Below are 17392 nucleotides of genomic sequence, written 5' to 3' on the forward strand. Positions count from 1 at the left end.
GATGGATAAAGCTCAGAGACATCATGTATTTTATCTATGGTCACACAGCAGAACTAGAGTTGAATTCAGTCTCTCTGACCAGACCTGTGAACTCCATGAGGACACGGATGGAGTCTAGTTGTTCTTACTCCGGAATCCTCAGCACCACGCACAGTACCTACACATAGTAGGTGCTCAATAAATACTTGTCAAATGAATGAATGACTTCAAAGACAGAGCTTTTAAGATTATTATTATTTTGCCACCCTCTTTAAGGAGACAGGGGCCTCATGTCCAGACACATCACCAGTCCCATTTTGAGAGCAGGCAGCATTTAGAGACACACGCTGGTTTTTGATCGTGAAGATTAAAGGAGCGAGAACAGGAGCAGGCTGACTGAAGTGTGTGCTTCCTTCTCTGAGGCTGGAGCACCAGCTTGCATCACCTCTGCAGCCAGCAGGAAGCGAGTTGGTAGCCACAGAGGGCAGGGTTTCCCGCCGACACTCACTGAGACATCAGGGTCAAGATGGCCGACAGAAGCAAAGGCAGCCAGACCTTCAGGAGCCCTGAAAAAAAGCAATCGCAGGGCTGCTGCTGGCACTGATGTGCCTTTGTGCAAAACTATCAGAAGATGCCTCCTCTAGACTGACCTATTAGGAAAGGATACCCTTTCTGGGTTGATTGGTTAGAAAAAGGAAGCTTTCTCTTTATCTGCCCTGAAAACCAATTAGAAAAAGATGCCCACCTTGGGTGGAAAAATAGAAAAAGTTGCACTGCCAGGTGGACCAATTTGAAAAAGGCAGGCTTTCCTCAAGCACTAGGCTTGGTATCCCCTCAAAAGGGCACTCTTGTGCAGTGCCAAACCTACTCAACCATCCTTGGTGATCTTGGGGGATATTCACAGAGGGTAAGCCTCTTATGAACACCTTGACTCTCTGGCTCCAAGCTCAGGTTGAACTAGCTCAGGTCAAACACGAGGTTGATGTAAAAATCCCCTCGGATCTAGGTGCCAGGAGCCAAGAAGGACAACAGTTACATGGATTCACTTTTCATCCAAATTTTCAGGCAATTCAGAGGCCATGCAAGTCAAGGGCCATTAAAAGGCTCCTAGTTCGCAGCCTTTACGGTCAGAGAAGCAGAGTAGCAGAGAAACAGGGTTTCATGCTTGTCTGTGTTTATGCTGGCACTAAGCATGGTGCACACAGTAGCACTCAACATATACTTGCCACCTGTTGAATGAATCCTGAAAAAGGTATTAGAGATGAGCCATGAAGCTTCAGGAGGTGCCCAAGGTGCAGATCTAGAGTGTGTACAGGTTTGTAACAAGTGCGTATATGTCTGTACATACGTGCAACTCCAGCTGTCTGTGCATCTGTGTGTGCAGATATGAATGCATGCATGTGACCTGGCGTGTGTGTGCAAACAAGTCTGGATGATGTACGTTCTTGCGTGCCTGTTGTGTGCCTGTGTCTGTGTGCACGCGTGCACTATGGTGGGACAGCATGGGTATACGTGCACATGTACAGCCCCAGGTCTGGGTGTTTCCATAGATGCTGGGCTCAGGCCCAGCAGGGCAGGCACTCCAGCATATTCTGGGCCCATGGATAAAAGCCCCAGAGGAAGGTTCTGGTGCAGGTCCCTCCCAAAGACAACTTGAACTTACCCAAGCTGCTGGAAGCAGCCTTCGAGACTGTGGCCTGGACAGCTGCAGAGGGAAAGAGAAAGATCAGTCCAAGGAAAAGACATGCTGCTGGCAAGGAGCCTGGGAGAAGCTCCTTCTTTCTGCAGCCAGAGTGGTCTTTTTGAAACCCCAATCCGATCATGTCATTCCCCTGCTTCGGACCCTTCAAGGGTCTCCCAACTGCTGTCAGGAGCAAGGCCCAAAACCTTAGCAAGAACTACATGTTAATTACATCCCAATTAAAAACAAAAAGAGCTACAGGGCCTCACATAGTCTGGCCCGCCTGCATCAGCTCACCCCACACTGACCTCCTCCTCCTTCCAGCCTGCCTGGCCTTCTCTCAGCTCCTCTAACAGGCTGGGCTCCCCCCAACCACAGGCCCTTTGCCCATGCTATACCTTCTGCCTAGGATTCCCTCCCCCCTCTCCCTGACCCCTCTTAGTTAATCCCTCCTCAATTTCCAAATCTCAGCTCCATTCTTCCCCAATCCTCCTCTGGTCCCTCTGTTGTAAGAGCTCAGAGTGCCTAATATATATATGCGTGTATATATGTATACATACACATATACAGTCACGGCTGCATAATGACGTTTCGGTCAACAACGGACCTCACATATGACAGTGGTCCTGGAAGATTAGTACCATCTAGCCTAGGTGTGTAGTAGGCTGTGCCATCTAGGTTTGTGTAAGTACACTCTATGATGTTCGCATAATGCCAAAATCTCCTGATGACACATTTCTCAGAACGTATCCCCGTCGTTAAGTAAAGCATGATTGTATGTAATTATTTGAATGATGTCTCCTCCACTGGTCCATAAGCTCCATGTGACCAGGGCCTGTATCAGTTTTTGCTCATCATTAGATCCCCAACCACCGGCACAGGGCCTGGCACACAGTAGGCACAAGAACATAATGAGAACTGGTAAAAGGAAGGCAGCTTAGAGTCTACCTTGACCCCACAGAATTCACTTGCTCCAGTTCTTCAGATCCCAATAAGATCTCAAGTGCCAGGTTCTGTCATCCCTCCCCATCCCCAGAGAACATTCCTCGCAGGAACGTGGGGAAGGAGTGTTCTCCTCTTACCTTTCCGTGAGATGGGACCCAAGTTTAGGACACGGGTTTGGTCTATGCTGCCCCCACTGCGGACTCTGGTCCCGGAGCAGGGCTGCAGGGAGAGGGCGACAAACAAACCCTTCTGTGAGGGAGGCTGAATGTGGTCCTGCCATGGGGAGTGGGCCACACCCCTCATGGGAGCATCCTCCTGCCTCCAGCTGGGGCCTGAGGATGATAGAGGCAGCAGTTGTTATGAGGTCTAGATACCTGGGTTCACGTCCCAGCTCACCATTGGTCAGATGTACGATCTTAGGAGAGTCATGGAAGTTCTCTGAGCCTCTCTCCCCATAGAGAAAAAGAGGCTAGTGAAAAAGCTCCCTTACAGAGCTGCTGTGAAGTATTAAAACGTTAACACACATAAGTTGCACAGAGTGCTTAAAAATATGGCTTCTATTATCATAACACAAGCTTGCAGATAAGCTAGAGCATTTACCAGCCTGCTGCCCTGCCCTGATCCCACCTGGTTTCCCAGCAGCTTAGGGCTCCTGCCTGGCCACGCCCACCTCATCTTACGCCTCATTCTATCCCTGTACCAAAGGAGATACACAGCAGAAATACTTGGGTTTTTTCTTTTACACCTTGTGGCCAAATGTCTTTGGTTATGGGGGGGAGGTGTGGCCAGCAGGCTGAGGGAGGGGAGCCGACTTACTGGTTTGCACTTTTCATTCACGGTGTCGCAGAGATATATTTCACAGTGCAGGTAGACCAGGTCGTAGTTGCCAGCAAAACGGAACATCTGGACTGAAAACCGGGCCTGAGGGGACTCCCCGTTCTCCAACACTCGGATGGTCGAGTCCTCGGTGCGCGGACACCTGCAAGGGTTATGTCACATAAGGCGGTTGGTTAGGGAAACCGCCTGGAGCCAGACTTCCTGGTTTCAAATCTCACTCCACTACCTATTAGCTGTGTGACCCTAGGCAACTTACTTAATCTCTCTGTGCCTCAGTTTCCCTATCTGTATACAAGGAATAATAATTGTAAGCCACATCACAAGATACTTGTGATAATTAAATGAGTTAAGTTTTCAGAGTGCTTATTACAGTATATGGCACACAGCAGGTGCTACATATATGTGATGCTAAAGTAAAAATGCCATCAGCACAGAGTTGAAATTATCCTCAAGTTAGCACTTGCTGATTTCCCAGGAAATGGCATTCAGGAAGCATTAGCTACCATTTATTGGCACTCCACTCCAGTACTATTGCCTGGTACTAATATCAACAATGGAAACTTCTAAGTGCTGAGGGCCACTGACCAATTGGAGCATGTGTGTCCATCCACATGCATACAGAATTGTACCGAAAAACACGAAAAGAAACTCAAAATTGCAAACGCAGAGACTCACGTGTGTGCTGGGCTGGATCAGGACACACAGGCACTCTGGACAGGCAAATTGGGTGCCCTCTCTGCTGTTTCACACTATCCGCTCAGAATTGATTTCGAGAAGGGGCTGAATGCTGATGCATAGAAGAACTGAGAAGGGAACTTCTGGGGGTGGTGGTCACGCTCTGCTCTGTGTCTCCCACAATTCAGATCTGACTCCAAAAGTGCAAACTCCACTTGGCAAAATAAAACCTGTGAGGTTAAGTGGCCCCACCTTGTGAAAGGCAGAGAGAGTGGCTTCTGGCATGGTCGTTGGCAGCCCCATGCACTCAACTCGAGCAGGGCATCCGTGTCCCCTCCAGCCACTCCCAGGGTCTTGCCAGCTTGTCCCCTCCTTTCACGTCCTGTGATATTCTGGCACCTTCCTAGACTGGTGGTCCTCAACCTAGCTCCCACACACGCCCAGACAGAAAAACACAGGCACACCCACCATTTCTTCCTGCTCCTTTTTTAAAACATTCCAAGCTTTCCACTACGTACATGCTATACTTTTATACTCAGAAAAGAAAAAAAGCTTAAAAATCCCTGCACAGTAGGTATTATTTACGCCTATTTCACATATGAGAACATGAAATATCCAGAGAGATGAGCTGACGTGTCTCAGAACCAAAAACAAGCCAAGTCAAGATTTGAACCCAAATTTCCATGATGCCCCAATCAAGGTCACGCCGTTTTCCAAATTTTCCAGTTCTTTTTTTCGTTACCTAGAAACCATCCTCCTGAATGTTTTCCTGTGTTTCCCAACATCTGTATTATGGTTATTTACTTACTATTTTTCTTCAAATCTACTTACATTTTTACTGAACTAAATCTATTTTGAGAATTATCTTCAGATCATGACCACAAATAGCAAACCAGTACCACTTGCCATAAATAAAACATGACCAGACAAATAAACACCAAGTAAAACAGTGCTATTAAATTTTAGTTAGAGGCCCTAAAACAGACTTTGGCTTTCTTTGTGTTGCAAGGGGAGGTTAGCAAATAATGGAGAGGTGTGAAGGTCAGATGAGCAGCCAGCTGAGACTTTCCCCTTGATGGAACCAGGCAGGTTCTAAGACAACTGAAACAGGAGTGGCCTCCGTCTCTCTCGGGGAGCTTTCTCTGACTGCGCTACAAAATTGCAAACGCCGCTCTCCTTTCCTGGCTTCCAGGTTTTCCTACAGCCTCTTTACCACTAACACGCTATAGATTTCACTTTTAACTGTCCGTCTCCTCCCCTAGAATGTCAGCTGTACGAAGGCACAGATTTTCATCCCTTCTGTTCACTGTGTTTTTCACAAGCCTGGCACACAGTAAGCTTCCAAAAACATCTGTTCAATTGATGAATGAAAACGTGAACTCCTTTCTCATGATGTGGCTCACAGGTCTCGAATGCCTGGAGTGAAAAGCAGCACACCTGTGCCCTCCCTGTTTCACCTGGCCCTTGGCTGATTGTGCCTCCAGATCACTCCTCTCAGCCAGCTGCCAGCCTTCCTCCTGCCCTGCGCATGCCTTTCCATCAGATTTATTACCCTTTTCTGAGTCCTAGACCCCCTTGGTTATCTGGTAAAGCCCATGCATTCCACTTCAAAAATAATGTTTTAAAGGCATAAGATTTAAAAAAAAATTGTAACAGATGTTAACTAGGCTTATTGTGGTGATCATTTCACAATATATACAAATATCAAATATTATGTTGTACACCTGAAACTAACATATGTCAATTATATTAAAAATTTAATGCATAAAATATGTAAGATTAGAAAGGAAACCAATGAAATTGAAGCATGGTTCTCAAAATATTAAAACATTTGATGTATGCATTATATATTTCATACCTATTATATATAAATATATGTATTTACAAGTATATATATTTGATAATGTGTTAAATAATATAAGATCTAGTAGAAATTCCAATACTATAGTAACTAAAAAGTATTGATGAGTGTAAATGTTTTCACGTGTCCCGCTATTACTTCTGTGGTTTGGTGCCTGTATTCATAGTGGACGGCAGTGCTGAACTGTAGCTAGAGGTTAATGAATATCAAGATGTACTTGTCCTCCGCCCAAGTCCAAAGACTCCCCGAATTCCACCCATGGGCCTTACTTGTCCTGGATGATGAAGTATTTCAAGGGGTCTGTGGCATTGCTGCTGGGCGTGGCGTAGCAGTTGGTCATCAGCAGTGCGAATCGGGACACGTCGCCCCCGTCCAGGATGATGCCCACGTAGAGAAAGGCGTCGGTGGACAGGGTCACTGAGGAGCCTTCGTAAGGCTGCGTGAAGGCAGGGTTCCGGAAGAGCGCCATCCGCACAGTGAACACGCCTGTCCCGCCCACGCTGATGTTTAGGGAGCTGTGGGAGGAGAGGGACTGGTGAGAGAACCAGAGCTGAGAACAGCAACAGATGGCCCCCTCTTTCTGGTCTGCATTCCTGGGCAGTCCCTGGCAGGTATTTGCATTTTTTATCCAGCAGGAGGACTGGAACCCACCAACTATTGCTTTACACACTGCAATGAGCACACACGGGTCCCCTCGAGATCTTGTTGGAATGCGGGTTCTGGTTCAGTAGGTTTGGGGTGGGGCTCAAGGTTCTGTATTTCCAACAAGTTCCCAGGTGATGCTGCTGCTGCTGATACGCAGACCACATTTTTTATAACATCTCCACCCCCTCACTTGGTGGCCCTTGCCTTCAAGAAGTGCAGCAAACAAGTTCCCAAGGCACTCACCTAGATTCCTTCTTTGGTCTCAACCCGGACCAGTTAAAAGGGATGGGCTATGAGTTCCACCGGCCTAAGTCAGAGTCTGGCCCCACTTACAGGAGAAGATTAGAGTTTTTTAAATGGGTTATTTTTAACTACATTGAAAACAGCCACACTGGTGTAGACTTCACGGGATGATTCAATAAAGGACATTGTTAAGACTGATGCCCCAGGAAATAAGGTGCATGAGAAATATTCAGTAACACGGAAGTCCACTTTACAGAACTAGGTTATTGTTTGGACTCAGAATTGAACTGGGGCAAGATTTCCAGCTCAAACCAGAGAGAGATTTGCAAACAAATGTGTTGCTCCCTGGAGTCTACCAGGCCTGGGACATGGCCACATTGCTCCAGGGCACTGCCTGGCCAGAAGATGCTCCAGCCAAAGGTAGACAATGAGCAGCCTTCCTTCCCAAAGTCAGCCATGCACCCTCATCAGTGCCTAGGGCCTTTCCCCGAGTCTGGTTGGCCCAGAGAACATGTAACCACGGGAAAGCTTCAAGGTGAAGGTCGTGGTCGAGTGGCAGCTCTCCGCCTGACGGCTTGGGTTTGAATCCCAGTTCTGCCACTTAGTAGACTCTGCAACTTTCGGCAAAGTTATTCAACCTTCTCTGAGACTCAATTTCCTCATCTGTATAACGGGAATAATAATAATAATAATACCTACCCTTCCTAGGGCACTCTACGATTTCAATGAGATGTTCCATGTAGAACACTTAGCACAATGTCTGACGTATAGTCAACTCCTGATAAACGCTTGTTATAATTACAATTATAATTTTTTCCAACATCAGCATCATTGGTGACTCATCCTATTCAGAGATTTTCACTTCTATTTAGCAAGGATCCTTTTATTTTTTTAAATAATAAAACCTCACGTGGCACCCAATATGGATGGAACTTCTCTGGTTCACTCCTCAGGCATCCCCAAGGCACCCCTTAAAGACCCTCAAACTCCAAGAAGCATAATTTGTAAAGCCCTCTTTAATCAAACTCCTTCTATTTACAGACAGGGAAGGAAACTGAGATCCAAATATGGCATATGATTTGCTCCAAATCCCACAGTAGGTCTGGGCTGAGAGCCCTCCGACCTTCCCTCTGGTCCAACCACCCTGCCCCTCCAATAAGCCAGAAACCCTAATATTTGATTCACATCTGCAGAGCACTGTTGTGCTTCTAAGAAAGGCAGTACAAGTATTGCTAAAGCCATTTCACAGATGAGAAGACTGATACCCAGAGTGGGGCTATCAACTTCCCAAAGCCATCTGGGTAGTATGTGACAGAGCCTGGATTTGAATCCAGGCTCCAGACTTTCTAGCTGGGCTCCTTCGTTGGCCAACACTGCTTGCCAGCCCCCCCACCCAGCTCCTTATGGGTGGCAGTCGACAGGGAATCTGAGGGCCTGGTGGTTAAGGGGTTGTGGGGTGGAGCCGGCCAGTGGTGCTGGGGACCCTCTCTGGCCGCACCTGACCATTGGATGCAGGGAGGTCTGCAGGCTGACTTTCATGTCCAGGGGGTAGGAGCACGCAAAGTTGATTTTGATGTTGACGTCACGGATGATGATCTCATCTGCCAGGTAGAGGGTGTTGCTGTACTTGGCATGGGTTTCATTCCTCTGTGTTGGGGGGATGGGAGAAAGGGGCATGAGAATCTGAGCAGGACTCAAAACCAAAGGAGTTTTCTCCAGCCACCTGGGAGCTGGCCTCCCAGCTTCCACAATCAAAAGTTACAACAGTGGCCATTTATGAGCACCTGTCATGTGCTGGGCTCTGAGCTAAACGTTCCTCCTGCATCGTTGCATTAGTCTCTTCAATGACCCTAAGAGGCAGGGCTACCACCTCCCTGCCTGGTGATGAGGAGACGGAGATTCAGAGAAACTGAGTAACTCTGAATGACTCGCCCACAGCACGCGGGATCTAATAAGCCTGAGTTCTTCGCATTACCCCATGCTTCCTCTCTCCAACACTAAAAAGTCTAAAAACCACATGCAGACTCATCATTAATGGTGGAATTTCAAACGCTGTGCTGAACAAATGACAATTAATTTCTTTCTTCCTTTCTTTTGTCTTCTTTCCTTTTCTTTTGGGGGATGAGGGAGGTGGAAGGAAGCAGTGCATCACTCATACAAATACTGACTCCCAGTGCCTTTCGAGGAGACTTCTGTAGGCAAGATTCTGATTCTCCAAATACCAGTGATGCTGACCCTGCCTCCCAGGACCACCAGAGACAAGCAGACCTGCTTCTGAACCCAGTGTTGATACCTACTGGCTTAGAACCCTCACTGCTCTGTCTAGCCCAACTGTTCCCATCTGTAAAATGGGGAACTATCATCATGGATGGTCCTCTTTACTTGAAGCTAATGTCTATTGAACACTTCTTATGTGCCAGTCACTGTCCCAACCACTTCACACACATTAACTCATTTAACACTCTTAACAACCCAACAAAGAGGCTACTATTATTATACCATTTTACAGTGGAAGAAACTGAGGCACAGCCAGGCTAAATGACTCACCCAAACTCAAACAACTAGTAAATGGTGGAGCTGGGGCTTGAACCAGGCAGTGCTCTGACCCTGTCCCACACTGTCCAGGATGTACCGTCATCAGTGTCCCACAGGGGCCTTCCCTGGTCGGGGTCACCACAGACATCCAGTCCCTGTCGCCCCTCTCAGCGAAGCCCGAGCACTGGCTGTCACGCAGGTACATGTAGATCTTCTCAAAGCCCAGGCTCTTCAGCTGGCACTTGCTCAGGGACAATTTGATGTCATTGGGCCCACACTCCAGCCTGCGGTCCAGGAGGGAGAGATCTGAAATGGGCAGGGAAGGCAGGATTGGAGGCCTGTGACCACAATTTGGGGTTCCACCATATCCCCAGGGCCCAGGCCCAGCTGGTCGGGCTTGCCACCAGTTAGGGGTACTCGGTCTGATCTCGCTATGGTCTCTCCTCTCAGAGTGACAGAAACACAAAATTGGATTCCAAGCATCACTGGATGGATCCAAGTGACAAACCATCAGCCCCATCTTACTCTAAGTGTGGGCTGTATGTGAAAAACAGTATTATTTTTGGGTGGTTCACTGCCCCAGTATTAAATAACATTGAATCCTAGTAAAACAAAACAAAACAACAAACAAACAAAAAATAAGTTAACTGCAATTTCTTTCCATCTTTTCTTCAACAAGGAGACAGTCCTCACTAGCTGCTCATGTTTTTAACGCCATATATTGCTAACTTCCCTTTTAAAAGAGCAGAGTGCGGACTTCAGGCTAAGTGTTTGGGGGCACGCAACAGCATCTAGCTGGATGTTTCTTTAACTTTTTTACTAAAGTATTACACAGCTGCTGGAATCTAATAACTTTCTTTCACTGTATTCAGGTTTACTGTTAGCTTCTATCTAAAGTAAGTGTTACTTGCCACAGATAGACGCAGTGGTCACCATCAATGTCCCAAGTTTACTTAAAAGAAGAAGGATTCCACGAATTTGAAGAAAAACAAGTTAATAAAAATTGCAGTATGGGTAGAACTTACATAAAGCAAAATTGTAAAATTGGTACTTGGATGTGACCAAAATCATGACTGAAGTTTGGGAAAGACTAGTCTGCATCAATCATTGTACATATGGGGAAACTGAGGCTTAGAGATGGCCAGGGCCCTGCTCAGGGTCCTCAGCTGGTCAGTAGGGGGCCCAGCCCGAGAAACCACGACTGCTGGCCAGTCCTGTTCTTGTGCTGCAGGAATATGGCTCTGGTAGCCTTTGGCATACAGGTGGCAGCCACCTGTGTATCCACTGTGGTGTGGGGGCCTCAGAAAGAAGGCTATGTGTGAGGAGGTCCCCCAAGCTCTGGGAGCTTTGAGGTCAACTAAGGAGAGACTCTGGGAGCCCAGACAGCTTCTTGCTGGCTTTAATGGGTATTACTGGACCACCTTTTCACTCAGATTGGATGATAGGCATCTCCTGGGCCATCCCCACATGCCCCCAATTCACACACAAGAATGTGTTCCTCCCTCAGTGGCTGACATTTCTCAGCACCTGGCCTCCTGCCCCCTGGCCTCACCAGTGATGTTGAAGTCCTGTTTGCACTGGCAGTGCCATCTGCCATTAGCTGATTTGCAGTCTTCATCTACACTGCACTCATCACACGTCCCCTCCACCGACCTGGGATCTGCAGGGTCACAGACACAGAGAGTCATTAAGGATGTACCCCAGTCCCCCTCCGTGCCCTTCCAGGCCTGGAGTGGGGTTGGGGGGACATGCCCGCTCACCTGTGCAGTACGCCAGATGGCACTCGGGGGGCGCCGTCAGGTTGTAGACGTAGTAGCCGCCGGGACAGGCCTTCACCTGGACGGGCGCGTCCCACAGGCAGCAGTGGCCGCTCCAGTGTGCGCAAGCCGAGCGGCTCACGATGCCATCGTCGCTGGACGGGTGCGTGCCGTTGAGCCACATGGGCGCGGCCGTGTTGCAGCGCAGGGTGGGCACGCAGGTCTCGGGCATGCGCGCGCCGCCCTGCCCCAAGAAGCGGTACCAGCCGCTCAGGTGGGAGTCGCAGGTGTAGCCCGTCCCGTACTCGGTGCTGCGCCAGTACTCGTCCAGGATGCTGTGTTCCTGGCACGGATCGACGCACACGAGCGCATTGCCCTTGCGCACGCAGTCCAGCCCTGGCTCGCAGGAGCCCGGCAAGCACTCACAGTGCCGCCCGTCCCCCAAGTAGCCCGCGGGGCACGCGCACGAGTAGTTGCCTTTGCTGTTGACGCAGGCGGCCAGGGCGTGGCAGCCGCTGAGCCCCGGCTCCGCGCACTCGTCCACGTCGATGCAGCCGAGGCCGGGCGTCAGGCGGAAGCCGTCGAGGCAGACGCACGTGTAGGAGCCCAGCGTGTTCACGCAGCTGCTGTTGGCCGAGCAGTTGTGGGTCGCAGGAGTGGCGCATTCATCCAGGTCCGCGCACACTAAGCCGTCGCCAGTGAAACCCTCCTGGCAGGAGCACGTTGTGGCCGCTCCGTCCACCAGGCAGGTGGCGTTGCTGTGACACTCAGAGCAGCTTCCTGCGGACAGAAGAGCCCAGTCTCAGAGCGGGGGCAGCTGGGCCAATGATCACGCCAAGACTTCTTCCATGTCTCTTAGGGTACCCTTGTTCTTTAAGACTTAGTCCCTAGCAGATCCCCTCCAAAACAAATAAACAAAACTCCCCTGATGATGCCTAAACTTCCACCATTTGTTCTTGTGTGTTAAGCATTGCCTTCAAGCTGTTCCTTCTTTTAAAATATCCACATTCCCACAACCAGAGGAATAATGCAGAGTTCTTGACACTTTGGGTAGGATTCAGGTGAACCTGTTGCCACTTCCCCGTCTTTGCACATTTTATGCCTTTTGCCCAGATCTCCTTCCCTGCCTCCCCTCTGAAGACTTCCCCAGCTCAACCTAGCAGTGGCAGCCACATGTGTGCTCCTCGGTGACAGTAACAATAAAGATAATGAGCTGTCATTTAATAAGAACTTACTGTATGCCAGACACTGGGATACACACTTTTGATTCATTATCTCGTTGAATCCTCCCCAATGGCCCTGTGGGATCACTTTTGTATTTACCCTTACTTTAAAGATGAGGAAACTGATGTTCAGGATATTTAAGTCACTTGCTCCATTGGTAAACAGCAGAGCTAGGACACAAACCCAGGTGGCAGGACCACAGAATGTGCACACTTAACTGTGACAACACAATGGTATTTATTGTGTGCCAAAGTACTCCAGCACAGGGAAGGCGCTCAGCTCCCTTCTCCAGGGAGAAGCTGAAAGCAGAATGAGGGCAATGTGCAACTGTTGGAATGACCTCTTAAGTGTGAAAGGGGAAGTATTTGGGAGCCACCTGGGTGTGTTCAAATCTCCTGTGTGGTTCAGGGTGTTCCTGACTTTCCAGTAGAGTGCCAGGGAGCTTTCGTGATGTTCTAGACTCTTGGCTCTCAACGTGTGGTCCAAGGACCAGAGCATCAGCATCATCTGGGAGCTTGTTAGGAATGCAGAGTCTCAGGCCACACCCCAGACTTATTGAATGAGAATCTTTGTTTTAGCAAGATTCTCAGGTGAGTCCTCTGTACATTAAAGTATAAGAAATGGATTTAGAATAAAGACTATGCAAATCCAAAGCATAATAGGAGAGGGACCAGAGCTCCTCTGTTAAGGGCTGCATTGCTACACGCACACGCGTGCACACACACACACACACACACACACACACTACTTACTTGCTTCCGAGATGTCAGTTTTTGCAGCTATAATGACCCAGGCGGTCACCACCACCATGACCATCCGCATCAAGGTCAGAGAGCAAAGCCACCCCATCTTTTCTGCTCTTCACAGCTACTTCTGGTCCAGGGAAGACTTCCCGAAAGACAAGGACAGGTTGGCCCCTTGGAGTTTCCTCCTTGTCCCTGAAGTCCTGCAAACAGAGATGGATGGGAGAAATGCATGATCTGACTCTCTACCCCATGGTTGGGAGGAGAGCCTTGGATGTGCACTGCACAACACCAGGAGAAGCCATTTATGTGAACTACAAAAAGTGTGCAGTGCTGTGGCCCCTGCTTTGGTGGAGTTTTCCCCTCTGTGGCCCCACCCTTATTCCCACCCACATCCCAGCCTCGGCTCCCCAAGTCTCCTTGCATTTGGAAGACGTGAGTCTCTCATTTGGAGCAGGAAGCAAGAAGATAGGGTAGTGTTCTGGACTCACTCACTTATTGGAGACAGCTTTGGGTTTTAACAGCCAGCTCCTGATGTCCTGCTGGGAAAACTTCAGCTTGCCCAGATCCATTTATTCATTCAACAAGCATTTATTGAGTAGCTACCATATGCCAAACAGGGAGCTACACACCAAGGAAAACAATGAACAGGACAGACAAGGTCCCTGAGTTCATGCAACTCACATATTGTAAAGAAGTGGCTTTGAGGTAACTCAAGAGTCGATTAACCTTTACAATGCATTTTAATGTTTCCAGAGTTGTCACTTACTATTTCACTCAGTTGTTGAATACTACCCCAATTTTTACAGCAGCAAAATAGGGCAGCATGGTGGTTGAGTGTGTGGGATCTGGAGCCGGCAACCAGGATGCAAAGGCCAATTCACACTAACAGTGTGACACTGGACAAGGTATTTCAATTCGCTAAGAGTCAGTTCCTCATCTATGAAATAGGGATCCTTGCTTCCACAAATTGAGTGCCTACAGTGTGCCGGCTCAGTCTGAATTCCCTGTGATCCAAGAACCTGTATTCTAGAGCAGTGTTTTCCAAGCCTTCGTGGCTAAGATCTGCTATAAAAAAACATTTTACACCATGACTCAGGACAGTTGGTTGTGCATGTGTGGGCATTTGCACACATACACACATACACACACGAAATAAAAATTTTATAAACAATTCTTATCATTATTGTCTGCATTGCTTGCTGACGTATTTTATTGTATTTAATTAAAAGAAAATTCTAGATATAATCCACAAATGATTTCATGATCCACTAACGGGTTGTGACCTACAGCTTGAAGAACACTACAGTGGGTGATAACTAACTGCTCATTGTTGTCATGGGGATTAACTAAGATGGTATATGCAAAGCAGGGCCCAGCACATAGTGAATGCTCTTGTTCACTGCCGTATCCCCAGTGCCTGGTACATAGTAACTAATATTTGTTGAATGAGTGAAAAAGTAGTAGTCATTGTTATTAGGAAAGTGCAGGCCGGCAGAGAGGGAGGTTGACTTACCAAAGATCATGAAGCCAACAGTCAGCAGAGTAATGACTCAGTCTAGGTCTGACAATAGTGTCCAATCTCTTAATTTCCTCTCCCCTTGCCCTCAAACAGAATGGGAATCAGCAGAAGACCAGGTGGGGGAGAAGTGGCAAGGAGAAGAGAGAGCAGAAGATATCCTTACCTGAAGCCAGAAAGGTGGAATTAATGTGCTTACAAGTGTGGGCTCCTATATATACGTCTGCCCCTGGCTGCAATCTCTCCTGCAATTGTTCTGTGGTTCTGTTTCTTGAGATTTTTTCCATGGGGGGTGGAATATTTTCCCCTCTTGGCACAATGTTCTAGGCTGTGAATTCTTGTTTTTCTTTTTCCTAATAGGTAGAGACCCCAAATGATTGACATTGGGGGTCACACTTGTGCCGACACATACAACGCCTCTGTTTTGTACCTCTTGGCATGAGGAGATTCCTTAGTTAGAAATTAACTGGGAAAGCAGTGCCAAGGTACTGGGCTTTTTCTTGGTTGTTGGCAAGGACGGTGTGGACCTAAAGTGCCAGGCACAGGCCAGTATCTGAAGCCAGGCTGGTCTAGGACAAAAGGGATGTTCATGGCCCCCACGGGGGCATGTACCTGTGGCCATAAGGTTCCCTGTCCTGGAGAGGCCACTCTTCTGAAGGACAGGTTCAGTCAGCTCTCCTAATGTCCAGACATGAGCAGGAGAGACGTTGAGAATGTTGAAGGTCAGAGCCAGAAGATAATTCAGACATCATTGGACCAGACCCACTCTATGAAACAAGAAATCTGAGTTCTCATGAGGGATGGTCCCTTGGAAGGTGGATAACTTCATGATCGAACAGACTGACTCTGGAGTTAGCCTATCTGAATCCTGATCAACCATTTATTGCATGCCAGTAGGCTCAGCTCTTAACCTTCCTGAGGTCATTTTCCTCATCTATGAAATGAAGATACCCATCTCCAAGCTTTGTTATGGTGGTTAAAGGAGACTATGCAAGTAAAGACATGCAGTCAAGATTCTGTCTGTGGAAGTCACTGCCAATACTGCTTTGCCGATGCACAGAGACAGGGGTAGAAAACGACACAGCCTGGGTTCAACCCCATGTCTCCTGACCCAGTCCCATGTAGATGGCAATCCCACGTTGAGAAAAATCAAATGTATATGAACTTGGGCTGAGCAGGAAATATAACAAGGACCCTCTGCATTGTCTTCCTCAGGCCCATCTCAAGCTGTCTCATTCAGTGGGGGCAACCATCAGCGCTCGTGCTGTCATCTCCTCAGGATGATTCTGTAGGACTGAAATTGCTGGGTCAAAGAGGTGGCACGGTCTTAAGAATTTTGATACCTCGTCCCAAACAGCACCCCAGAGAGATTTTTAAAAATTAGTTTACCATCCTACCACAGTACTCACCAACCTTAAGCATTGTTCACTTTCTTTCTTCTTTGTCGAAAAGATAAGTGAGAAACATCTCATTGTTGCTTACTTTTGCAATTCTTCCATGAAAAGGGATGTTATCATCTCTTCATTTGTTTATCATTTATTCTTCTTTTCTGAACTGGCTGTTTTTGTCCTTTACCCTTTTTTTCCCTGTAGGAATGTGTCCTTTTATTTTTTTCCTATTACTTAAGAGGAAAATAAGAGTTCTTAATATTCTTTTTCTCCATCCTGGATGGTGAATATCATTTCTGGTTGGTGAACAGGAGGCCTTGTCTAAACCCGGGTCTGGGTGTCTTTAAAGGATTAAAGATGGAGGCTCCAGGTGGTCTCATCTTCCACATCTCTTCTCCAGAGCTGTCTGGGCAAAGGCCCTGGGAAGGAAAATGGGGAGTTTGGGCTGGAGATTATTCATAAGTCTCATAACCATATCATTCTAGCTTCTGTATTTGATGCTTTACATCTTGGGACTTTGCTGTTCCTGGAGGGACTGCCCCTCCCAGGGCTAACTAATTTCTAGAGATAGCAAACAACTGGATTGAGAGCATGCCTTTCATATGCAAACTAGCCATCCCTCAACCCTTCATTATGGGGCTTTCGTACTCAGGACCACTCTTCCCCTGCCCTAATCACCGCAGGGACGGATACCAAACAACTAGGGACAATTCCCAGGTCCCAGAGCCTGCTGAAACTATTCAAACTAGCCAATCCAAAGCCTGCTTACCCTCCCTCTCTCGTTCCTTCCCTTAGAAACCACAGTAAAGGCTCTTGCCCATGTTTGCCCCCTCCCTCTGCCTCCTGACCAACCCTGCTGCTTCCTTGTGTGGTCCCCCAGGTCATGGAGTGCCCCCATCTCTTGGAATCCGTGATTATAATAAACCATTTTGTCAATGCCAGTCATCTCCTGATATGCTGGCCTTGCCATACCTGAATAATATAAAAGCTACACTTTAAAACAATAAGCATCACCCTCACTCAACACAGCTGGATTATCCTGTGCTATTTCTCTAGTTGGCCGTTTCTCCACTCTTTCTTCAAATCTCCTACCCTCTCCTCAGCCCTGCAAACTTAATGATGTCATTAATGACTAAGCAATGCCTCCCTCATGTTCTTGGTCTACTTGCCTGCAGACTCATCTTCCACATCTCCTCTCCTGTCAGGATGGAGACAGCGTTCTTTTTCTTGTGCTCTGATAACCTTTCCTTCCCACCTTCACTTACCCCTTCCTGCTGTATCTTCACTTTTCTCTTATCCATTGGAGTATTCTCATCTACGAGTCCCTTCTACAGAAACATTCCTTTGACCCCACGACTCC

General features: G+C 47.9%; 1 protein-coding gene across 2 annotated transcripts; it reads right to left on the reverse strand.

Annotated features, from left to right (window-relative positions):
- Positions 1-483: 483 nt before the first annotated feature.
- Positions 484-13231, reverse strand: UMOD (uromodulin). Of its 2 annotated transcripts, none has more exons than XM_087417165.1 (10): positions 13135-13231; positions 11162-11938; positions 10954-11061; positions 9499-9707; positions 8365-8513; positions 6248-6493; positions 3422-3584; positions 2743-2824; positions 1643-1684; positions 484-545 (listed from the first exon to the last, which is right to left on the reverse strand). In XM_087417165.1, exons 1-10 carry the CDS (start codon positions 13229-13231, stop codon positions 484-486), a joined length of 1935 nt encoding a protein of 644 aa, XP_087273291.1. The 2 variants fall into 2 exon arrangements, with proteins under 2 accessions (XP_087273291.1, XP_087273290.1); XM_087417164.1 differs by having other exon boundaries at positions 9499-9702; positions 10943-11061.
- Positions 13232-17392: the final 4161 nt, after the last annotated feature.

Source organism: Ceratotherium simum, chromosome 26 (assembly GCF_057802395.1).
Source record: "Ceratotherium simum simum isolate JZ-2026a chromosome 26, ASM5780239v1, whole genome shotgun sequence".
Classification (NCBI taxonomy): domain Eukaryota; kingdom Metazoa; phylum Chordata; class Mammalia; order Perissodactyla; family Rhinocerotidae; genus Ceratotherium; species Ceratotherium simum.

Excerpts from the sequence above, each read along its gene's own strand:
- UMOD (XM_087417164.1), bottom strand. The coding sequence starts at position 13,231 with ATGGGGTGGCTTTGCTCTCTGACCTTGATGCGGATGGTCATGGTGGTG. Across the intron at positions 8,514-9,498 it reads CCTGTGGGACACTGATGACG|AGGAATGAAACCCATGCCAA; the intron begins GTACATCCTGGA and ends CCCCCAACACAG. Across the intron at positions 6,494-8,364 it reads TCCCTGCATCCAATGGTCAG|CTCCCTAAACATCAGCGTGG; the intron begins GTGCGGCCAGAG and ends CTCCTCCCACAG.